Source organism: Betta splendens, chromosome 15 (genome assembly GCF_900634795.4).
Source record: "Betta splendens chromosome 15, fBetSpl5.4, whole genome shotgun sequence".
In the NCBI taxonomy this organism is placed as follows: domain Eukaryota; kingdom Metazoa; phylum Chordata; class Actinopteri; order Anabantiformes; family Osphronemidae; genus Betta; species Betta splendens.
The window spans coordinates 9,771,188-9,796,760 of NC_040895.2; the positions used below are offsets into that span (position 1 = coordinate 9,771,188).

The window sequence follows — 25,573 nt, forward strand, 5'->3', positions numbered from 1 at the left end:
GCATGTGATGTACACTAAATCTGAGCGAGAGGCACATCTGATCATCTTTGTGTGATAGCCGCGAGCTGAACGCCTTTACATTATGTTGCTGGGTTTTAGCCGATCCTGTGATATATTTGACGCGCGCAGACGTGGCGGGCGCAAAGCCGGAGAGCGCTGTGTAAATCTGCGCCGGTGACACGTTTGAAAGTGTGACACCTCGCATTTCGGGTTGCAAAAGGGGGAGTTTGAAGGTTCACTGCCCATGAAATTGTTGCTATTACTAATCTGTGCTGTAGATTTAATCCAGCTGCTGCGCAGAAATTGAATCAAGGGTTCGCAAGTCACATTAGGGCAGCGTACAAAGTGATGAGGCGCTGAGTAGAATTGAAAAATAGATCAAAAGCAAAATATTGTACTTTCTATTTCATACTTACTGGATGTGTAGTAAAATAACTTAAAGCACACAAGGAACAACACGGGCCTTCTTTAAATACAGTGTAAGAGGCTGCGAAGACAACTGCCTAAGCAACAAGATTCATCTTGCTTGACGCGTCAGCATTTCAACTAGGACACAAACAAGTCCACATCATTAGTCACTGTGTAGGATGACATATCTATAATTAACTGAGAGCAGGGGCGACTCGCTTTATTCTTCCTCTGCGGCTATTACTTAATTCAACAAGATGTGAGGACAAGGTTGTCACAGAGCGACGTCGCCGCAGCAATGCACATCCACAGACTTGGTCAGCATGTAAACAGCCCCTGGACTCCATCCGCGACTCATCCCAACCGATGCTGCTAAACACATCGTCGGATGGGTGCACACGTGAGATTGCACTCAGTTAGACCTGACAGACTGAGCCGCTTTTGAGAAGGAGCGATTCCCCGCACTCAGCAGAAACGACTCCGAAAGGCCCCCCGCTGCTTTTTTAAGGAAGGAGTTTATGTGGGTGATGAATTGGCTGTTAAGCAGGAAAAGGCTGTGGATATTGTGTAGGTTTTTTTCATAATTGATTTGAAAACAGTGGAAATAAAATTACATAGTTATGAGTTACTGTGATTACAGAATCTATATAATCAGTGCGAGCCACTGTGTGACACTGTAATTTGGTTCCTCTGTCAATGAATCACGGGTTCGATCATATCGCTTGTTCTCTCCAGTGCTCGGACGGCGGCCAAAGCGTCTTTAATAACTGGCTCAGCAGAGCAGCTTCTCTCTCGCGTAGGCAGAGGGAGGATCGCGTTTCACCACGTAACTGTGTCTCGAGGGGCAAACAAATGAGAGTGACGCCCTAAAAATAGCATCAGTTTGGTTACAGTGCCTGAAGTGGATTATTTAAACACCTGTAAATTAGCATTTTTGGAACACAAGACAGACGGAGGGTGTCAGGTGCATGGTAACATGCTGTATACAGCCTGTTGCATCCTCCTGTATCGCGGAGCCTGTCGCCATCATGTGTAGTGGCCACGAGTCCGGTTTTCAGTGCGGATGCTCGTTTTCCAGCGCTAATAAGGATTCACTTTAATTTAAACGTTCCCCTGCCCTGCACGTAACACTTGTGGCATCGAGTGTCCATGGCGACGGACAGCTCGTGATTCAAAACTCCAGAGTAAAAAAGGTAATTAAGGTAAGAGCGGCAGAGGAAAAGAAACAGGAGCAGAAAAGATGAAAAGTACTTATGAGACTTTAAGAAGCTGTGTCACATGACCATACATAAGATAAGTCATATTTTATTGACCCTACCAGGTAGGAGTACTCCATATCTAAAATGCTTTAATCTCCTATATGATAGGTCATGTTTCCTCAAAACAAGAAAAGCAAATTCATGATTTATGGTTATTGCACAGTAATAAGCACATGATGCATTAAAACAACCTCTGCAGTGAAGCATGGCGCTCGCAGCAGCGTCAGCGCGACTGGTCCGGCCTAAGCGGCGTATGACTGCAGGTAAACACAAACAGCCCGTCCTTGAAGAAAACCTCCTCCAGAACGCATTAGTACTGAGATTGAGGTGAAAGCTCAGCACAACAAACGTCTAAAGCACAAAGCCAAAAAAACTGTCCTTGAAGGGGCCCGACCGAAGCGCGCCTTCTGCGAGGCTTAAATCTCGCAGCGCGTCCGCACACACACAGACCTTGACACACCAGCTCGCGATGCACCTACAGTAATATTCATTGAGGAGATCCGACGGGGAGAACGGGATAAACTGCCCACATCCGGAAGCGAGGAGCCAGAAGGGGCCCGAGCGGCTAGAACTAGACACGGGGTTCGGCTGCGTTCACCATCAGAGGGCGGCGAGCGCGGGGACGGCGGCTACATCGCAAGCGAGCTGAGCAGGAACACGCTCCTTAGTATGTGCCTGCTGCCGCTGGCTTCTTAGTATTAGTGTCAGAGCGACGGCACAAAATAAATATTTTTAGTGGGGACGGGGCGATATTGTTGGCTGAATGTTGAGTGAGGGCTCCAAGGTTGTGTACTCATTCTCAGTGAGCGCTGGAGGTGAATGTGGACACAGTGTTGCCTCTAAATGCTTCTATGGATCTTTCATTTCATTAATTATAATTCAAATTATTCACATCATTCAAAATTCCTAACACAGATGACTCCATACTCCCTCACAGAGAAACCCATTAGCCCGGGAGTCTCCGCATGCATTACCCAATGTAATTTGCTGGCAGGCAACCAACGTGGAGGTCACACAGTGGGTCCTTTACATTTCTTCGCTGCCTATCTACGTACAAGAAGTGTTGTCGCTGAAATTCCTACCTTTCTCACAAAAAGTTCCGGTGAAGTGGAGCGGGCAGTGACAGGAAGGCAGGGCGCCGGCAGGCAGCCGCGGCGGATGACACGTTCCTCCGTTGCGACAGAAATCACCGGGGCAAAGCCGAGGAACGCGCGGGGGATGTTCTGGTGTTTGTGTGGGAGCCGCCGCCGTTGTTGTGTCAGAGGAGGTTGATTGAGGTGTCAGCGCGGGGGAACTCGCGGAGGTGTCTGTGGCATGTAAAGCGAACCTGGAAAATTGGAAGGGAGGCAGTTTAACATTAGCACCGGTTGCACAGACAGTACAATCGTCGTTACACTACAATCAGTAAAAGCCTTAGTTGAAATCAAGTTCAGATTTGACCCAAAAAATCAAAAAGTGATGTTTTACTTCACAGTATTTAGTAAAAATGTACCAAGAAACAAAGCTTTACCTGCACTGGTGTGTGTTGAAGCCCATGACAGCATCGCGTGTGTAAAAGCTCCTCACTCCATTCACCTCAATGATTTCAATGCAGCCAGTGAAGTTGTGGAAAGGTTTCGCTCTCTACGGGGAAACAGATTGTATTTAGACAGTTGATGTGTTCCACGCGGGTCCTCCAGTTCAGTGCGGCGCAGACACGCTGTACCTGAACGCCTCACCTGGTCGAGAGGACGCCGCGGCGGCAGGCCGCCCGTGGCCACGCGGTTGGTCCGCTGCACCGCGCGTCCCAACCAGTAGTTGCCTGCTGGACTCCTGACTGTCTGGCGGCCAGATAGTGTGAGCTCGGCTTCACAAGGGGTCAGGTGCTGCCTGTGAGCACACATTACCAGAGCAGATGATTCAGATTCACGAGGTCCGATTAGGAAGCGTGATAAAAGGAGAACAATTATGTTGCTAATTAACCAGAACCCCTTTCTGACGCGCCAGCGCTGAACTCCACTTCGCCGTCTCTCCGTGTCTTCCGAGCCTCGACACAACTATTTTGGACGCACCCCACAGCCATTCATAGATTTCAAAAAATCCAATTCTCCACTTTGAAACAACAGGGGACAGCCGATAATTACCTAAGTGCAGATTCTGGACTAACCAGCAGCAGCTCGAGGGTACTCACGCCACCGATGCACCCCCCCCACCCCCGCCGCCCCCCAGCATCTCCTGACACCCCTTGTTCCCCAAGTGGAAGTTAGGAGGTCCACAAAGCAATCTAGTCTGATTTGTTAAGCCTGTGCGTTGCCGGCTGTTGCATATGCCGGCTAAACACTCGGGGCACTGACTCCAAGCTGCGTAAGTCCTTCCTCCGGAGCCAGCATGGAGAAGCGGTTAATTTAGAAGCAGTCTGCCAGAGCGGCCTGGCCAGCAGCCAGAGGGCACTGTGCTCGCTGTCCTTGAGAAGTCAGCCCCATTGGGTTTCTATTTAACATATTGAAAAGCGTCTTTGACGGGAAGATATATTAAAAGTCTATAATGAGTTAGGCGGTGACGTTGAGGATGGCCGTGGTGTTGTAGCTCTGGGTCAAACCAGACAAAGATGGACGGACCCGGCCGTCGGACAATTACAAAGAATTTGCTTTGTGACACTAGAAACCATTTTTCCACGCTCCCAACCCTCTAGTTATGACAGCTCTCTTTCTTGTAATGTCTCCAAGGGGTCGGTACAGAACATTATGATTGATTTCCACCGCTGCTGTATTTTTCTCGCGGTAAAAAGAAACAAGGGTGGAGCCGTGGAGCCCCTCAGACCTGATTGGCCTTCGTGGATGCACTTGTGAATTTAGGACAGTGCAGCCGCCTGCCAGGAAGCATGAGGTAACCTTCCCAGTCAGCTTTGTTTCATCAGGAAATAATGTTCCCACCTCTGGCACAGCGTGTCCACAAGCACCTTCAGCGCGTTCATTCCCTTTCGCAAATTCAGAAACCCTCCACTTCTCGCCCTTTCACTCACATTCTTTAGATTACATTGGTGCGTTTTAACTGAAAAGGAACTAACGGGACATTCAAACGTCTCTATGGTGTCTCCTCACGCGCTGCTTTAACTGATTTGATGTAAGTTGAACATTAGCCCTCTGTCTCAGCCACTAGCTCATGCATAATAAACTACGTGTCTCCGAACGCAACCACAATCTTTTTTATGTCAGAATATAATGGAGAGGGCTGGCAGCAAGATTGCACATGGGCTTAGCAACAATATAACTAAAGAGGCCACAGCCTCACTTTAAATCATTTAAACATTGATTTTGTGCTCGGCTCCTGCTTGTTAATCTTCCCGTAATGAAAAACTGCAAATGAAGACTTTAGGACAGCCAATAAAACATGAGCAGTGATCACTAATACATTTTAATAGGCGCATTCTGACATTTGCTTTTTGTTCGCGGGATCCTGAGCCCATTGGCCCGTCGCTCCTAAAACCTAAACTCTGCTGATTCCTGCCAATTACATGTGTTCACACGGTATTAGTTCCAGGTCTTCGCTGCAAAATCTGCTATACTTCAAATAAATGAATAACTGAGGATCAAATTAATACCACCTGAGGTGCTAACAGCGTTTGAACACCATTTGTATATTCCACAGACCTACAGTAAGTAGCTTATCATCGTGTACGTGCAGAATATCTTCTTGCCTGAAGCGCATACATACACACAGCATCTGGTTTGATGTCAGTGTTAATAGAACTTGCAAATTAAAAGCTGTAATATTGTTGGGAAACGTATTTCCTTCTAATACTGAAGCAACATTTGTGATCTGAACATTAAGAATATTAAAAGGGAAACCTGATATTGATGATGTGCACCACGCCGTCATCAACACGACTGGATGTGCTGATCCGGCTGACGTCTTCGTCTTGATTACAGGAAAACACATACTGAAACATATGAAAAAGAGGTTCACAATATGCTTTGTTACTACAAACTAAAGTTCCCTGAAACAACTACGTTCACCTCGGATTGTACCTGCAAAATTCCATCCAGAACGAAAAGCTTCAGGAAAAAGAATTGCCCATTAGCAGGTCCTTGGTCAACATAAAGTAAGGTTCCCTGGGCCGCTTGTGTCTGAAATCTCACAGTAATGTTGTTGAGTGCTTTGAGGTCAATACCCTCAAACTCCAGATATGAAGACCCAAGGTACTGGATGTAGCCCGAATCTGGGAAATAAACAATAAAGTAAGCTGAAATGTGCAAAAAGGGTAAACAGGCAGTTCATGCATCCGCACTGCGAGCCCAGCTCAGATCCCCTATTGATCCCTGATCGAATAATTCAACTTTTCCACTCCCTCCGCTGGGAGGTCAAAGCACAGGATATGATGAGATACTAAAAGTGCATCCGCAGAATTATTAAATCTAAGTTTTGCTATTGACACCTCACAAAGGATGTTTACAGACTTTCAGTTCAGCACACTTCTATATCTGAGTGTCCATATTCATCAAATACGCTTACTGTACAACATGTATGCAAAACTAATTTCCATCACAGTGTGAGAATTACAGGCGAAACCTAGATCAATTTTCCTCTTGCTCACTGTACACTCATACTGTAAATAGTCCTATTTGCCAACAAGCTGTGAAGCATGAAAAAGGCGAGAGAGGAGGCTCCGCTGAAATGAACGCATTCACACAAGTTTATTCCGTGCCTCATTTTATAGTCAAATAGCTCGGCTCATATCATCCATGAGAATGGGCAATTATGGGACATTTTAGCAGAAGTCTCGCTGCCCGCCAGCTTAGTGGGGGTAGTGACGCAGACAAACTTAAAAGACAGTCTCAGACTGGAATTGAAAGCAAGCATTAGGGCTGCTCATGCTCAATATATTTCTCATTTGAGGGGAATAGTGCAATTTGTTGCAGAAAAGGCAAACCAGAGAGCCCGTTAAAATGAAAAGCTTCCCCGGATGCACCTGTCTCAGGGTCTGACTGAAAAAAAAACATTACACTAGAGAAATCAGCAAAGCTCCCTTTAAGTTGTTGCCATGATTAATCAGGCTGATCTAAGTAGGACCTTTATCAATATTTGTTACGTGTCAGGTACAAATAGGCCAGACAGCGTTTGATCTGACAGTGGGGCACCTCGGGGCATTCGGCAAACGAGCCGACCCGCATTTCCTCCAGGGAGCGATACCACTAATACCCCAGAGGGGAGGGCCTTGACAAAAAGTAAGAAGCACCCGGAGCGGACCTGGGTGATGTGTGAATTAATGAGGATAAACGCGCACTGCAACAGCGCTGCGCTGTCTCCTGCCTCACTCCTGACAATGGGGTTCGCCAATGCTGATGACGGAAAATTAGCCCTCAGAGACAAAGCTATTCATTAATTTTAAAGCCTTGTTTAGTCTGATGTAGTCTTTGATGCAGTCTGAGGCTGATGCCAGGAGGCTGTATCATGCCTCATTAGCAGTTAGCTTCAGTCTCTCCTTCAAAGGTCTCCTGCTTTTACCACTACTTTACTTTCTCACACCACAAGTAAGTCATCAGGCTTCATCTGCATTCCAAATGTGTACAATATAAACTGTATCTAATTTGTTTTTACTTCTCTACACCCCGTTGTGCAGCTTTTCACCTATTCTACTTTTAACAGAGTGCTGACCAAGGAGTTTCTCATTACGGTACTCTTATACTGTTCAAAAGCTCCTTGAGTTTCAATAAGGGGGGGGGGGGTCTCATCGGGAATAATCCCTGGCATAAATCTTTCAGATCAGATTTAATTAGAGCCACCTTAATATCTGTCCATAAAGGAGGTGAGAAAATTGATATGAGTCATATTTAATGTAACATAGGAAGGTGGAGCGCAATGTTGCAGCACAAAGTAGATATTGCACTAGAAAAATTTATTTGAGGGAATGTGAACATAAGATCAATTAGAACGAGGACAGACTTTGGACGGTGGGATTTAATTGATATAGACTTGATGTCCCATTCATTAAAAACAGCCAGGATGTAAGTCTGGTTTTGGACTGATTTATAGGCCAAGGTAATAGACTGACTGATTGAACTTGTCACAGGACAGAGATAAAATACTGCCATTACAGAGTCCTGGGGGAAGGTCAAAGGTCAATCTGTACCGTTCAAACCAGTAGAGACCGTCTTGTGTTCAAAATATAACGTAGGAAGATTTAGCCTCGCTGCTAAATATAAAACTGCTTGTCTTTCATAACTTTGTCTGGTTTAAAAATAGCTGATGCAATGACTCCAACGCACTGAGCTGATACCACTGTACAGGAGCGCGCAGACCATGAACTGACAAACACAGACGAGGCCTTCGTGAATATTCAAGCAGCAACGTCCATGTGAACTCACGCAACGTCGTGGTCACTGGATGCATCAGGGACGGCGACGGGCGCAACCCATCATAAACAGAGCTAATGCGGGCCGCGATGCACGGGATGGGAAGCGCTGCCCCGAGTGCAGAACTGCAGGTGCTTAACTTCATTCTCATCAGGATGTTTGCGGAGTAATTTGAGTCTCGCTACGCGGGGCGCAGCGAGGTCACAGCTTCACCTGTGCTGCAGCGATCACGCCACGACCAACACAAAACCCAAAATTCAAAACAGTAAAGCCTTGTCTAGTCTATATATCAACTATGTTCTATGGTTAATTTGCTATTGACCTGATATATCTCCAAGGTTTAAGCAAGGAACACTGTCGGAGTCTATTTCAGGCAGCACCGAGGGCAGTACATGCGTCTCCATGGTGACCTAGTTAGATAAACTCATGGGTTTCCGGGACCCTTTACTTATAAACGCGCTGCATTTCCATGTAAAAGAGCAAAGCGCTGTGTTGGTGTGTAAATGCTGGGCTTGTTTTCCTTCACCAGGGGTCTGGTGTGTTTATTTAACCCTCTCTAATCCAGCGCACTGAATGAGGGTCTGGATCAGGTGCAGCGGGGAACACTCCATTATTTGGGCCCACAGTGATGTCGCACTGAATTGGTTCAAGCTCATCTGTGTTCAATAGGTCTGTTTTACAGCCCTGTGAACTGTTTCAAAGGCAGACAGACCTCATCTGTCAAAGAGTAACAATCTAGCCATGGCTCTGAATTCCTCCTCTCACATAGACGGCTGAATCCAACACCACTAATATATAACATGTTGGCTTCTGGATGTGTTAAAGGATACAGCCTTAAATTGGACCTATTAATCTTTGTGATTAGCTCACAAATACACAGCTCCCAGTCCGCCACAGCCCCACATTTTAACATTTCTTTTCTATTTTTTTTGCCCGGCAGTCAACACGGCACAGCTGCAACTACGACAATCTCTCAATCAAACCTAATATATCACCACCTGCTAAGTTCCAAAGGCTCTAAAAATCTGATTTGGAGTAGCAGCTCAGTAGGACCCTCCTCTCATTCAAGGCTGGCAAACTAATGTTTGGAGCAGAGGACGAGGCAAGGATGACTCTGTCATCTGTCAAAAAGAACCCCTGGTCCAGCTTCACTACGAATGAATGAAGGTGTAATAGCTGGAATAATAATCAATAATAGAGGGGCACTTCCTCGCACACATAATGTTAATAGTAGTAATAGTGCAGTAATGGAAACTGGATGACTGGACTGAGAAACGTTAACATCATAAAAAGATATTACACTTATACTGTAGTTATTGTCAATGATAAAGGTGCTACTTTTAAATCCAAATGATATTTAAAACAAAACGCATTTGCTTTATTTCATAATTACAGATGGAGTCAAATATGAAAAGAGACGTGAAGAGGCAAAAACACACGGCCGCCTTAAACTCCCTCTAATAGCAGAGCATCGTCTTACATAAACGTACCCAGTCACTTCCCAGGCCCTGCATGCGCTTACATGCGTGTTCCATGCGCTCTGTACCTGTGAACGGCTCAGCTGTTGGCGTAGGCACTCTGGGCGTGGAGTCACGAGTGATGTTCTTGACTGCGGTCACCAAGGGAACAGCATCCGTAACAGCGGGCAGGCAGCTGACCTTGTTGATGCCATCTACACAGCAAAACGCTCCTGGACATGGATTCAACAGGCAATCATCATAGTTGTGCTCACAGTTCCTCCCCTGCGCACGGGAAATAAACAGCCTTCAGATGTGTCATGTAGCGCGGAGATAAAAATGTTAAATGTTCCAGCTGGAAGGAAAAAAGAGCATTACATAAGAAAAACAATTTAGATTCTGATTGTTTTCGTCAAACCTGGCTTTTAGCCAAGAAGGTGGTTCGAGCATTTAAAAAGGTGCAAAGGGGTGAAGGTTAACGATTAATTTTAAAAATGAGGATGGAGGCGCGGAATAAGGTGGGGAGCCTCACCACAAATCCAGGACGACAGAAACAGGTGTAGCCATAGCCCGGATCGTTCTGAATGCATATCCCCTGGTTGCAGGGCTGGGGAAGGCACTCATTAATGTCATCCTCACAGTGAAGGCCTGTCCAACCTGCCAGGAACAAAAGCCCACAGAGTGCCGTGGTGAGCCCGGGCTCTCCCACTTCCACCCTCTGAAGTGAATATCAATCAGATTCTCCTACATTGATTTGCTTCTTTTTGGGGTTCACACACATACACAGACAAGAAAAGGCTTTCACTAAAGAGCAAGATACCACATACATTTTAATGAGCAGCGGTTCTATCGCCTTTTTATCACTATCTATTTTAGTACTGTATGACTACAAATTTCTCCCCGGGGAACAGTGGATGACTTCTGAACGGCTTTGAGACACAGAAACTATGCAGGCATTATGCTAACCTTTACTGACACTTTATATAGACGCTTTCAATCCAATATGGGAGTTCAGTATGCATTAAAATGCTTTATATATAGTGCAGTCTGCGGCACCAGGGGAGGCGCGTTTTAGCTCGTCATGTAGCACATGCTGATTGTTTTACTTTAACTAGTCTCGCGGAAACAACAAAACAAAAGCTGCCGGCGTCGACTGAAGGCGAACAGAGGAACTCACAGGACCGAGTGGCTCACCTGACCTGCAGTGGCAGACATAGCTATTAATAAGATCTTCGCAAATGGCACCGTTGTGGCAGGGAGCCGAGCAACATTCGTTAACATCCACTTCACAGAAGTCCCCGGTGAAACCTGGCGGACAGCTAAGAAAACATATCATGCTTTAAAAAGCGGAGGCTGTCTCAGAGCGCTGTCACTTCCTCCCTGTGAATCTGACATGCTGTATCTAAAAAGTGCTTGTTTTTATTATTCATCAAAAACTCAGATGTTGCCGATTCTATTATTTAAACCAGGGGAAGAAGGAAAAATCCCCAGCAGTGGAATCTGCAAAGCAGGCAAAGAGTTATCATTACAACAAACATATAAAACACTGGGAGTGCTCTCATTGCTCAAGCACAACAAATGATTATCAACAGAGGAATTCTTTATTACTACTCAGGCGAAAAATCTCTTTTTGACTTATTTTCAGCTGATAAAATACTGTCAACCAACAGCCAAACGCATGAGAAAGTGAGGCTACAGTTACTCTACTGTAGATCTCCAGGCTTCAAGAGGCATTTTCCAGACGGACAATGATCTTTAACACATCTAAGAATGACCCGACTCCAAGGAAGACGGGTGTGAGAAAGATCAACATAAGGAGAGTAAGAAACAAACTTCATCTTCATCTTCATCTAACTGAGACCTGTTGAAAGCATTTAATCATCTAACCACCACTAATGTGTGTGGTTGTGAGTGTAGTACTTCATCCTCACAGCGGCGAAAGCACTTTGTGCTGCGGATCAACAAAGTCTGTTGTTAGGCTGTTATTAGATTTCAGTCTATTACTCTGAGTCCACCAGTAGCGACGAACTAAGCCTGTAAAAACAACTGAATACTGTGATTTCACTTACAGTAACATCAGCAGTGTAGACATGAAAAATGGTTTATTCCACATGAAGCCAATAACCTGATATGTAATAACACTGACAACTAACAGTGTTGTAAATTTAATCATGTGTGAAGTGGTGCCAGGATCAGTCTGTTATTAACTAGAACGTGAATACTGTAAATATAAAGTAGCATGTTGCCTTCCTGCAGTATGTACATGAATAAAGGTACAATTAAGAGGGCGCTACCCACTGTTCTGTGGGCTGCATTCAATCATGACACTGAGCACACAGCAGCGCACCAACACAAGGTCAGGGAGCGTAATTAAGCGTACGGCGTCCAGGGAGCGGCCGTGTCAACTGCGCTCACTCACCACAAACACCCTGCGTTCACACGCACTTCGTCACTCAAGGGACAGCGCGTCAGCAATTAAAAGGAAATGACTCACACGCGGGCAACGCGGCGGATCGCCGCGGCGACGGCGGCGCGCGGATGCAGGTGCCGCGGCAACACTTTGCAAGGCTTTTTTAATTAGAGACAAGCAAAGATGCCACAACTGACACGGATTCCAGCTGTTAAAGATGCTAATTTGTGATTTTTCCTGCGTTTACTTGCAGCCCGTGGAGTGGAAATAAAAAATAGGCCTCCTGAGACTGGTGACTTCCACTGACCCACCAAACCCCACGTGGACACATTAGCTAAAATTATTTATAAAGTGAAACATTATCTTTATGTGCTTTTATAGGCACCCACCCACTCACCTGCACGTGAAGTTGGATCCGACCCCGTCAAGGCAGGTGGCGCCGTTGAAACACAGAGACACATTCAAAGCGGCCTCTTTGCAGACGTCCACGTCGGACTCGCACGTTTTCCCCGCGTAGCCGTCCGCACAGAAGCACGCGAACTTATCAACGAGGTCCACACACGAGCCTCCGTTCAAACAGGGAGCGGAGGCACAGTCCTGTGAACAAACAGAACCAGCTCTGACAGACGCTAGCGTATGGTAAGATGCACATGTGGCTAAAAGACAACACACAAAAACCAGCAGAATTAATTGTTGGTAGTTAGAATGCAGGCAATTAAATGATCTGTTTAACCAAATGCTCCCAAAGATTTTCTAAGCAACTCAATTGTTTATCCAGTGCAGCTACAAACTGTGGCTTGAATCAATTAAGGATTAGATTAATTTCTTTTAATCAGGTATTTATACAACACTTTCATGATCCCGGTAGTTCAATTAACTTATCTTGTAGTAAACAATCAATACTGTTAATGATACAAAAGCCCACACAAATGACTCAAAGCAGCGTCTGCCGTTCGTCCTCAACAGCCAGCAGCTTTATCATTAACCAAGGCCCACTTACGTCAATGTTGGCTTCACATGTGCTGCCGGACCATCCTGGTTCACAGGCGCAGGAGTACGAATGTACGCCGTCGCTACAGCTGAGGACACCGCGACAGGAGAGGTCAGGACTGTTGATCAATACTGTGCTCACGCTATAAAATATTAAACATGTTGTGAGAGTTTGTGAATGAATGACTACTTCTCCTTCAATGGAGCTGATGGCTATAATTTAGAGATCAGTGAGAGCACCTGCAAGTGCATCACACGAGCCTCTCACACGTGTGACATATGTCTCCACTCAGTGTGCAGGCGAGCGGAGTAATTAAAAATAATTCCACGTCATTTCTCTCCAATTTGCCGAGGTTCTGTTTTATGTGGCTGAGAAGAAATCGGTACCTCCCGTGAAGGCAAGGTGCCGACAAGCATTCGTCCAGGTCGGTCTCGCAGTGGAGCCCGATGAAGCCGTCAGGACACACGCAGCGGTATCGATTAGGCGCATCAATACATCTGCCGCTATTTTGACAGGGCTCTGAAACGCATTCATCGATATTAACTTCGCACCGGGGCCCTAGGAAATAAAACACGGTGGGGTTTAGAGTCCAATCAGGTTTCGGCCTGATGAGAAACATTAAAAGGAGGTTTACACAGTCAGTGATGATTAGTCTGGGAACTGCTGTTGAGTGCTATTTTATTCATGTGTGGACTCAGGCTGAAGCATGAACAAATAATATGCAAACATAGAACTTTTTCTGCCGCTGAGCGGTGACACACTGTCCCAGTCCACTGTCTGACCAGTGGGACACACCACCACATGTAGACGCTGATGCATTTTCATATACTTTATAGTTCATAGACCGTATCACGCCGCTCCCACGAGCAAATTACTGCCCCCCCCCCAACAGCAGTGAGCTCAATGCCCAGATAAAGATGTCTTACTAACATGTTTACCAACCTTTGATATGAAGTGATCACAAACTGCCAGCGATGGTAAACAGCGAGCTGCGTGTTCGCTGGCACTGCATTAAAGGACTTCTGGCTTGTGTAGCTGCAGGTTTTTTTCATTTTCTAATCTCCAGTTACCTCTTTCTCACATGTTATTCTTCTGGAACTGGCAACAATCCCCAATTTTTTTTTTCTTTGGGACATAATTCAAAGTGGCTCTAACACATGTCTCATGATACTGTTTGACACCTCATCCGTTGTTATGCAGAGAAACGTCGTTTAGTTTCTTGCTGGCTTTTACTTTAATTGTCAGTCTCCAGCGTTGACATAAATAGAAAGCGAATCATCAAAGCATGAAGCTGAAGTATTACCTCCTACTGGAAGCTTAACCAAGTCGTTTTCTCTTGTTATTGTTCAGAAGGTGGTTGGAATTGTTTGATGGATGGTGCTCATAGTTATCATAATAGTAATGACTGGAAACTGTTTATGTGCAGCATATGAATAAAGCTGCAGCTCTGGAGAGAAAGGAAAATTACAGTTGAATCATTACCGTCTTATACTAATGACATTTATTTAATTTTATTCTGCCTTGTATAAGTAAAGGGGCATTGACTCACCAACACAGTCTAACCTAGAGCTGTGCTGACTTTCCCTTATTTAATACTTGAACAAACCGGAGCAACGGAGACCAAAATATCAGGGGGAAATATCTTGTAAGTTCTTGGCGCTGCCGCTCCCTTGGGTTGACGGTCCCTCCAGTGCGTTGTCATTTGCATTTCCACAGCAGGTCCAGAGCCCTTGGACGCTTAATCAAAGCACCCCCCCCCCCCCACTGTCCCAGCTCACTGCACCAATGCTCGCTCCAGACCAGCCGCATTCATATTCAAATTACCGCTGAAGTTATATTATGTAAGGCCAATAATTAATAGCAAAACAACCACCCCCCTTTATAGCCACAAGTGTGAAATGCAGGGCGCTGTCTGGCACCGCAGGTCCCACTCTGACGCTTCCTGAGCTCATTCAAAGACTTTCCTCAGACTAGCAACTAGTTATACACTCAGTGCGCTCACTAAAAGAAAGGAGCATGCACACATAAGAGTAATATCTGATATTACTGAGAGGAGTCACTGAAGTGGAGCACTGAACTAATGGAAGTGTGTGGTATAGTCCACTATACAGCAAGTGTATACGCAGCCTTCCACCCATCCGCTCGCGATGCGCTGACTCAAAGGAAACACGCGAATTATCCTGTAAACACATTATCTCTTCACCCTCCATCAGCCGCGTTTAAGATAAGTCGAAAGACTCGCTAAGTAAGTCAGCTTCATACAGCAGGTCGATTTTCATTATTTATAAGAGACCTCACCAAAATAGCAGTGAAATCACAGACGGATGAAGGGGAGGGAGGGGTTCAAGCTGCGAGGAGACGCCAGATAACAGAAAGTGTCAAAATTAGTTTCCCTCCTGCCAACAAATCAGGAAAACACACGTTTGATGTTCGTAATAGTCTAAATATCACTGCTTCATAGCAGAGACTAGTGGACGAGTGGACACTTTTGTGATGTTGTTTATCACTAAGGAAATAAAGAAACAGATTATTTACATTTGCCTCAGATGTCCAGTGTTGGCGAGATGAAAAATGATGATTGACCTGTCGTTAATCATTTGGTTTGATTTCCTCTGAGCGGAGACGGATGGAAATAAAAAAATAAATAAATAAATAAAAAACACGGTGCCACAATTTATTTTTGCTGCCTGTGTTTTATCATGAACGGGAATGAATAAACTGCCTTTAGTGTACACACGATCTATCATGTTCCCTCATTACAGGGTGTAAAAGGTTTCCTCACCGGTGCTAAACTCGTTCCATTTAGGAAACAAATCTATACAGCAAATGGAAAATTCACAGTCACTTTTAACCCGTGCGCATTGCACCACAACAAACCTCCACAGAGGAGGGAAGACCGAAATAATGTCTCTATGTGAATTATCAAGTTCAATCCACAAAAGACTGATTATTCGAAGCCCTTTCATCAACATAACAGCCAGGACCAGGACGTAATCATCCGGCAATATGCTGACGGCAGAAGCTGCAGCAATGTGCTGATTGCACTGTACCATCACTCAGGGGAACGTGATCCTTAATGATGGGTGAAGAAGAGAAAACAGAAGGTGACGAATAGTGTGCTTAAACTGTGATTTATAAAAACAAGACCGGCCATTAATCACGCCGCCTCAGTGGCTTCTGACCCTGGTTTAAAAAACACGGGGACTCCAACATTTAGACCAAAGACCAGCTGCCACCCCTGGATTAATATAAGTGAAAATCACTATATGAAGATATACTGTAAAACACAAATAGCAAAGAGAGATGCATATGGAAACGCCAATGCTTTTATAATAAATTATCATTTTAAAGGCCATCCTGGGTCACAGAGTGTTCCAAAAGTACAAAATATAAATGATTATTAAAGCTGTGGGAAGTGTCAGGAATATAATGGAATGTGCTGCAATTATTTTTTTTTTTACACTTGAATCTGACAAATGAAAGAAATGTTTCATAAAATAGAAAGTGACAGGTAGTCATTAGGCGACTTCTTGCTTTTAAGACACACTGAAGTCGGAAGATCTACTGAACACACGACAAATCAAAAAAAGGCGCACGCCCCGGCCGGGTGAACAACAAACAGTAAGGAACTGGGTTTGATGATGCGGGTGGGAGTGAAGCGTCATCACAGCTTAATGACATGCTTGAGAGTGAGACTGATTTATTAGTGAGGAGCTTCCACTGCTGTGGTCAAAATTAAACCTGGCATTCAATATAAGTAAAAAAAACAAAAAAAACTTCCAAAAAATATGATTACATCATGACGCAATGAGCAACAGCGGCTCAGCGAAAGGATGTCACATGCTTTCAAAGTCATTCAGTCCCCATCACAATGAAATGCAAATATGTTATGAGCCTGATGCCGCTTCGCGTCCACAGAAGCACCAGGAGCCGAAAAGTTGCAACGCTGCTACACGTTACTAGAGCAAATATTTTGTCTCAGCTCGTGCTGGCGCGAGCCGATCCGAAGCGTATCCTCCGGCCGCCCGCCCGCTCTCTGGGGGAACCCTGTTTCCTCACATGAGCTTATAGAAACAGAAAAAGTAATGACTTGTACTATGCCGCGTATGGGCCTAATAATAAAAGCTGCTTCTGTGGGAATTGGGCCACGCGTGTCAGACTCTGCTCTCCAGAGTAGCAATACCTCAGAGATTTCCCCCCTCTCTCAACTGGGGAAGGATAAATTGACGATACAGTGGGGGAGACAAATGAAATTAATCTTCCCAGTACCTGACAAGAATCGGCTTTAGATATCGCGCGCACGCCCGCGAATACACACACGGTGCGCGTTAAAATAACTCGATATGTCTGTCTGGGTAGAAAATAAGACAAATGGATTGAAGCAAAACAACAATAGTGTGGCGGGATGAAATAAAGGCGACTAACTGACACTGAGAGGATTTCATCAGATAAAACCGGTGACATAAATGCACCTGTTAGCTTTGCTAAAGAGCAGCCACTGTATCTCGCAGGGAGAGGTGGGCTAATTAAAAGGCAGCATTGTGCAGCGGTTTTTAGCGCCTCCACGGCCGTCGCGATGAGCTCTTCAGACCCCGGTATCGATCGGCGCAGAGCTACCTGAGTATCCGGGGCGACAGGCGCACTGGAAGCCGCCGGGTGTGTTGACGCAGACGCCCTCGTGTAGGCAAGGTGAAACTTCACACTCGTTCACATCCAGGTCACACAGCGTTCCGAAATAACCAGCTGGGCAAACGCAGCGGAACCTGAGGAGGAGAGTCACAACAGACACGTACAATCCCCCGTATGCGGAGCATCAGCTCCCACGGCGGGCGACTGTTACAGAACAGCGACGGGCAGTCGGGAGCTGAATGAATGTGATTAGGGTCAGTGAAAATGACCAATTAACAAAAGTCAAAATTAAAACATGACAGGATTTATGTTTCCCAGTGTGAAGCTTAACTGGAATTATGTTGGAGGACTTGGAGCCCAGTAACGTTGTTTGCTCAATTCAAATCCCTCCGCTCAGCAGTTGCTGGGTCTAATTCTCCCTGACCACACACCTCAGAGACAGTGATCCACCATCGGAGTGAGATAATATATACGTACGCAATTAAACCTCTGGATCAGTTAATTGTTCATCTGTCAACCATTATATCATTATTAGATTTCTTTAATATGCTAAAGCATGTTTATTGACTGTCATCAGATGATGTTCTTGCTGGAGACAGCATTGTCACACTGCAATTTATTCCACTACAGTCACATCAGTCAATAACAGTTCTCGCTTCGTATGCGGGGAGTCAAAGTCAGTGTCTCAGGGAAACGGGTGGGCTTAAAATAAGACAGCGAGGCCCGTGTAAATATAGAGCGGGGGCTGATTCATCGCCACAGTGCAGATGGACGCGCTCGGCTTCTGGGTCAGGGACGCGGGGGGGAGCCGAGGCGCGTGGGCAGCGGGGTTAAAGCACACCTGATGTGAACTCCCCGGACTGTTGAATGGAGGGAGCACGGCGAGCAGGGCTGGGTCACGTGGGAGCCAAATCATGAAGGGAGACAAGCTGGAGACAAACCATTTAGGACTCAAATTGGCCCTGGGACTTCTCTACCCATCTGTCCGCCTAAGCCCGGAAGCCCCGGGGCTCCCATTAAGCACAGCAGTGAGAAGCACCAGTGGAGTAAAGCCCAATCTAGATACATGATGTGTTCCTGCTGAATTTGCTCTCCGTCGTTAGAACAGCGGCTCGTGTGTGTCAGGGATGAAGATGCTCTCGTTATCCAAACCAGAAGCAGAGGAGACGCGTTCTGCCGGCCCGTTACCGCTCCGCTCACCTATTAAAAGCACGCGGCCCGGAGCCGCTGAGGTGAAAGGACATTCATATTCATACGCACTGGTTCACAAGGTCCCGACAGACGGCGGCGTTGCGGCACGGTCCGGAGGCGCACTCATTGACGTCCACCTCGCAGTGAACGCCGGCGAATCCCATCCTACAATTGCAGCTGGAAAAGAAGAAAAATCATTTGTATTGATATTTAGTCTCCGGAGGAACGTGGAATATGAGCTTCCCGCACGCGCAGAGGAGGAATTTAGTCGGAGCAAAAAGCCGCGGTGTTAAAATTACAGTGCGCCGGATCGCTGTTCCTGCATGTTCTAGTGCAGATACGGCGAATTTACAAATGGGCCCCTCACTGCTGAGCGTGAGAATTCCTTCTATGCTCAAAAAAAAAGGGAAAAGCTCTACCTGTATCCGTTGACCCGGTCCACACAGTCAGCCTGGTTTTGGCACGGACTGGAGCTACACTCATTGGTGTCAATTTCACACCAACTTCCTTCAAATCCTGAAAGATAGATGAGATGGTCATGGATCAGCAAGCCCCCACTACATCCTGAAAACACCGGGGCCGGCGATAACAAAGGCCCCAGTGAATGCCATTTTAATGGAACTAGTAGCCCCTGTAGCATATCTCATCTTCCAGCTCTCAGCACTCACTGTTTCCCCTTTGAGAGCGTGTAAGTCTAATAATACTTTAGTGCCACAGACAGATTGGTCTGAGGGTTGGTGCTTTGGGCTTTGGGAGGTGCGTGTCTGTGTGTGTGAGAGGAGGCACGTGAGCGGGGGGACACGTCGTTAAGTCGGGGTAAAAGCGAGGCTGAGCCCAGGAGCTCCTCTGCCCCTGTTCATTAGGGGGTTGAGGGGCAGGACGGCTAAGCAGATCAGCGTAGACGCCTGCCGATGGAGTCCTCCGGTGCAGGTCCCGGGTCGGGTCCGTAGGAGGAGCTTTCGTCTCCTCCTCCTGAGCGGCACAAAATGAGCGTCGTGAAGCGAAACGAACAGGAAGCTATTGAGGAACCCCAGAGGCCCAAACATCGTCGCTCGCCTGAATTTACAGGTTCACCTGTACAGTTCCTTGTGATTCAACAGAACAGCTCCGCCATAAAAAGAGACGTTATGATTTCACGTTCACTGACAGTCACAAAGGCACAGATGTAACTAAACATTTATTACTCGTGTTTAACTGAGCAATGCTTCCAGGAAGCCAGGACTCAACCTTTGAGTATGATATGATCCAACAGAACAGCCTCATGGCCCCAATTATCAAACATGTAGATGGCCCATAAACTACATGTCTAAGCAGAATCTATCACATCAGATGGTGCAGGCTTCAGATATAATATTGCAAAAAAACAATGTAAAAAAATCAATAACCAGAAGCATTTACTATGATTTGCTTCACTTATTTGGGTTCGTATGACTAATGGTAAACAGAATCCATTTCCTGGACTCTGGTGACTTCCAGAGTCGACTGCGTCGTCCCTGCAGAGCACCATCTGCCATGCATAATTAAAGGCAGCGCAGTCATATAACTAAGGGTTAATAAGACTAGCTCATAATGAGCGCTGGTGCTCTTATTGTTTCCTTGTCTCATTATACTACTCCTGCTGCTTCAACTTAGCGTTGGACACATCTGAAGGCTTCACGCTCACGCGGGCACAGAGTGAGGCTCCCGCAATCTACGCTGCTGGAGACGCTGGGAACATTTTACACACACTACATGGTCTAATCCTTTAAACTTTGCGGTAAATGCAACTGTCAGGCCGCGACATCAAACGCTCACTCATGATTGATCCTTCAGCGTCTTCTCACTCCGGCGAGTGTAAACAGTAGCTACAGTTATGCTGAGGAGGAGAGGAGTGAGACGGCGACAGCCCTGGGCATCGCGCTACAAAGGAATTAGAGGGACTCCACGGGACCAGAGCACACAGCGCATGTGGTGAATTATGGGACAGCACGGGTCTCCCTCGCCGGCCTGTCAGTCAACGCGATGGCGGAGGACCTCAGGGACCGTTTCGAATGTCACTGTAATGTAATGCATCTCCTGCCACTAAGCGGTAACTGGAGGCCCTCTCGGTGACGGAGCACAGAGACCGATACCCAGGGCGCACGCTCGCTTAGTCATTCCATCGTGCAGCCGGGGCTGCGGCGTCTCGAAGAGGACAAAGCGGTGGCGCCTGCGCGGCAGATCGTCGACTCGCTGTAACTGTGACGGACGTCTCACTAGACGCACGAGCGACGCTGGCGGAGGCAAAGTCGGTGATGCAGCCATTACAAAATGAAAGAAACCTGTAATATCTGTAATGGCTTAAAACAAGAAAAAGTGCTTTGTCACCAAACACAGCATCTTTGACTTAGTGGGAACTTCCATCCAATACTGAACATGGGCTGACAGTATAGCTCTGTATGTGTCTGCCAACATTTTAGTGTTGACATCAGCACAGTAATGTTCAATAAAAGGTAAAAGTGGGGAGACCTGGCATGTGGTTTGTATATACTACACTGTATAGTAATTATGTGGACATAATAAATAAAACGCTGGACTTGGTCACATGCTATGTGTAAATGCTGGGCAACAAACAGTAAACTAGATAAGAAACCTATATCGTTTCTAATAAGTTGCTGCAGCGTGAACTAATACAGTAAGTGGGTTGCTTGGATAAATAGGTTAAGAATGGAAAACTCTTTGCGCGTAAACAGCAGCCGGTTCACTCCACCGCTAAACACCTGGACCACCTCCTACAATGATTAAACACCTTGTTTATTCCAAAACTGTTTACTGTACAGTTGTTCCAGACCCAGCTCTATATTTACACATTCTATATAGATGAAGCTGTGAACCTGTAGCGATGTACAGGTACCGTGCCCCCTCCCCGCCCCCGCCTTGTGCTCACGCGTGGAGCTTTGACTGGTCCCCAGGCCGCCCGTGTGCTGTGGGGACCACCTGTGGGTGAGACCGGGCTCAGCGGATGCAGGAGGATGCTGCCCGTACGGACATTGGAGCCAGTTAAAGGCACTGCTGCAGACTTGACTACATCTCACTGAGAACGGTTGCATCACTGCAGGTGTCCACTTGGCATCTGGGTTCACGGGCCTCTCTACTACTGTCAAGACATATTCCAGCAGTCGGCGGAGACTGGACAGGGCTGAATCTGGGTGGACCCGTCTCTCGACGCCTGTGACAGGTGACTACGCATAGAAATCTTTGTAAGAATTTATCTTGGCATAAAAAGTGAATATGAAACTAATTAAACATGCCCCTGGTTCCGCTGCCAGCGCTGCACACACATCTACATACAGTCAAGAGCACGGTTATCGTCGCCCGCTGTGACACATTCAGGGTTAAACACCAACATGTTAGACGCCACTAATGACTATGAATTCTAGCGAAGGGGAAACCTTTGACCCCCCCCCCTCGCGCTTCATTCTGCCTGCTTTAATGCCGCTGTTGTTCCGGCTGGAAACAGAGGTCTCAAAGCAAAGCGGAAGAAAGGCCACCTTTTGCCCTCAGCGATGGAACGTCAGCGGCGTGCTGAGCCCCTCGCTCGCTGAAAGGCCACGCGCTCACACTGCGACCCGACACCTGCCACATTTAAATATTTCCTCCTCTCTCTCCGTGCAGTCACTTCAGAGCGCGGCGCCGGACTTTGTTCTTCAAATTGAGCTGTGATTTGCGCGTTAAACGGCTTAAAACACAGAGCGGCCGTCCGCCGTGTGATTTCCACGCACCATTACTCCGCCAATGAGACTTCCTAGAAATAGCCATGTTCCCAGCAATTGAGCTGTACGGGTAAATGGTGATTGTAGTAATGACTCAAAATACAAAACACCCGTACGCACACGCGTACTGAAGTAGTATTTCAGGCAATGACATATAGGGAAGGAGCACAGTAGGATCCAACAACAAGTGTGCTGGAATAAAACACATTGATATGCTCACGCAGGCACATATTGTATACATACATATTGTGTGGCAGGTTTTCGATACTCTTTTGATAACACACAATCTCCACACGCCATTTTCCCTATACGTGTCGCTCATTAACTGTTTGGTAGGACACAATCTCAGTCCTGTGGACGGTGAAGGCTGGTGTAACATGCACCATGTTTGTTCTCCATCTGGCCAGGGAGGTCTCATGGGACGTTCACAGCCACTTCTGTATGTGAAGGGACAACGCAGCGCTTCCGAATGAACTCACTGTCATGTTTCTCCACCTCGTGCAATGGACGAGATGCAAACACATTCTCACCCTTTCTAACAGTTGAGATTTATTACGGAAAGGGTCACGGAGAAGCCAATTAAAAAGGTGCTAATGGGCACTGATGAAAGTCTAATATATATATATATATATATATATATATATATATATATATATATATATATATATATATATATATATATATATATATATATATATATATATATATATATATATACAGTACACAAATCAACACATCCTGGATAATACTGTAGGACTGAAAAATGATTGTTGTTTTAATTTTTTCTTAAATATATATTATTCACTTTTCAAAATTTGAACATTAGCTTTACAAGCCAGTAGATGTGTTTTGTCACTTCAGTCGCTGTACATAAACTTCTCTGCAGCAGAGATGCAGAGAAAGACAGAGGCTCACGTTTAGACCCACCATGATGCGCGTGGCCCTGAACGAGCCTGTCCCACAACCTGTGGAGCTGTGGTGCGTTTGTTTCACCCCCCCACCCCAACCTCCGGCCCGCTCCCCCATTTCAGGTTGCTCCTCCACCAGGTCTGGCTCTCGCCGCCGAAGCTCCTCATTAGGATGAAAGTGGAACATCTGCGCTGGTCGGGCGGGACGAGTCAGACCTCCTGGCCAGAGCCTCCGCGGAGAGTCACTGCTAGGAAGAGTGAAAAACGTCCTACAGGAGCCCCGCGCAATCAAAGCAGGAGAACGCTTTCCTTTTTATTTTCTTTTAAAAAGATTCTTTTAGCTGGCTCTGGTTTTATTCTGCCCTCCAGCTTCCCACAGTATACCTTTGTAGACAAAACTCATTTCCATTGTGGCTGTGTTTTACAAATCCCTTTAATGCTGCTCCCAGTGGGCACCTGTTAATAGCTGCCTTTTAGTTCCTGTTGAACTGCAGCACACTGAAGTTGCCACATCACCCGTTTTTCGAGAGGCTGATATAGTTTAGTGAAGTGTCCTGGGGAAAGGGTGTCCATAACAGCTTTGTAAGTTCATGCACAGTTAGGAAGTCTGAGAAACCAGATCATTAAATGCGCCATAACGTGCTTATCTTTTATAGGAGACCACTCTGCTGCCGTCGGATATTGTCTGGAAATAAAAAAGCTGGGCAGTGATGATCTGCAGTCAGAGTAGCAGGAAGGGTTAACACTTACATCAGTTAGAACAATCTGCTGAAAGTTAATTAAATATATTTATATTAAATCTACAGCTAAAATAATGAATAATATTTTTAATAAAAACGTCATATTCAGGCATTAACTTTTTCTTTGCAGAGTAAACAAACCAAAGCTACAGATTTTGAAAACATTCTAAACTGTACTAAATCTGTTCACTCAAAGACAGTGGGACTAATTCTAATTTAATTAAAGTAAAGCTGGTGTGAGTATGAAGATGTATGGGACAAAGAAACAGATCATAATCAAAGATACAACAACATCAGCAGCGGCAGGCTTTTAAACTCTAACAACATGGTTTTAAAGTTTAGAAAGGGAAAAATAACGACCCAATAAAACTCATTGATCTGTTCATCAAAAGTGTCACAGTGACACGGGAGCTTTGAAAGAGCTGAACACTGCGCTGGGATTTAAAACTCTGGGGGCACACGGCTAATTGCAGAGCGCAACACGGACCACAGCTCCGTTACTTGGGCGTTTTTAGTGAAGCATTCAGAGGTGACATTGACGAGCAAAGTCACATTGCTCGTGCCAGAGCTTAACTACACCTGAAGCGCACGCAGCATCGGATGAGCTCTGAGATCCTGACCTTGGCTTAAATTAATATTGAAAAACAAACGACTCCACAAAGAAATCAAACCACTGAGCAAAGCACAATTTCAACTGGATCCAGAAATACTATAAATTAAAACCCACATCTGGCGCCAAATACAGTATATGAACCCAATTATTGACTCTGATCACAGTTATAAGTAAATGTATCTGCATCTCGTCTCATCTCCTGCACCTCGGCACTGAAACCACTGAAACAACACCCCGGCATGAGCCTCGCGCTTCAACGGCGGCTCACCGACATCTCGTCTAGACGGGTGACGTTCTCCATGACGGCGCCTCAGCCTTCAGCCGGCAGCGGCGCACGCTTTCATGTCTGCCCCGAGGCGTGTACCATGGTGCAGCTGCCGTGATTTCAAACTGGGCCCGTGTATAAAAGTGCATCTTGTGTTTTTTGGATGGAGCCCCATGTGGCATTTGGGCTGTGCAGCCATTGTGTTCCAGAGTTGCTATGTTTTATATTCACAGCTCGGTGTTCAGTTTGGGGTTGAATGCAGTTTTGTTCAGAGCACAAATAATTTTTTTAAACTGATGTTGATCCAACAGGTTAACCTTGATAACGTTTACTGCGTTGTGCACATCCTTTGCTAATGCATTGCATTACATCATTCAAACTCAGTTGGGCCTGAAATGAGCGTGAAACCCACATTTCCTAGACAAGTGGCCCGAACCGACGGCTGCATGAGACGTGTGTACAAACGCTGCACTGGGATCACGCCACCGCTTGTATAACAGCTCCGTGTTGGTTGAGTAGTAACTATGTAGGATGGGTTTATGGCGAATGATAATGGAGTAGTGAGTCACAATGCTTGTGTGAAGTGAAAACGACCAGGCCCACGCAAAGCTCTCGCTGTAATGTATGCAGCCCGCGCCT

General features: G+C 46.1%; 1 protein-coding gene across 9 annotated transcripts in view; it reads right to left on the minus strand.

Annotated features, from left to right (window-relative positions):
- eys (eyes shut homolog) overlaps positions 1 to 25,573 on the minus strand; it is a 183,533-nt gene that overhangs the window by 34,123 nt on the left and 123,837 nt on the right. For 8 of the 9 annotated variants that reach the window (XM_055502293.1, XM_055502292.1, XM_055502291.1 and 5 more), the window contains 14 exons: positions 19,097 to 19,193; positions 18,747 to 18,854; positions 17,475 to 17,620; positions 13,244 to 13,415; positions 12,867 to 12,945; positions 12,264 to 12,463; positions 10,651 to 10,775; positions 9,989 to 10,113; positions 9,546 to 9,741; positions 5,675 to 5,865; positions 5,495 to 5,586; positions 3,386 to 3,536; positions 3,178 to 3,290; positions 2,750 to 2,994 (listed from right to left, as the gene is read on the minus strand). In XM_055502293.1, the coding sequence (XP_055358268.1) occupies positions 2,750 to 2,994; positions 3,178 to 3,290; positions 3,386 to 3,536; positions 5,495 to 5,586; positions 5,675 to 5,865; positions 9,546 to 9,741; positions 9,989 to 10,113; positions 10,651 to 10,775; positions 12,264 to 12,463; positions 12,867 to 12,945; positions 13,244 to 13,415; positions 17,475 to 17,620; positions 18,747 to 18,854; positions 19,097 to 19,193 (2,040 nt within the window). The remainder of the gene's footprint in view (positions 1 to 2,749; positions 2,995 to 3,177; positions 3,291 to 3,385; positions 3,537 to 5,494; positions 5,587 to 5,674; positions 5,866 to 9,545; positions 9,742 to 9,988; positions 10,114 to 10,650; positions 10,776 to 12,263; positions 12,464 to 12,866; positions 12,946 to 13,243; positions 13,416 to 17,474; positions 17,621 to 18,746; positions 18,855 to 19,096; positions 19,194 to 25,573) is intronic. The other variant, XM_029175210.3, reaches the window with a different exon arrangement.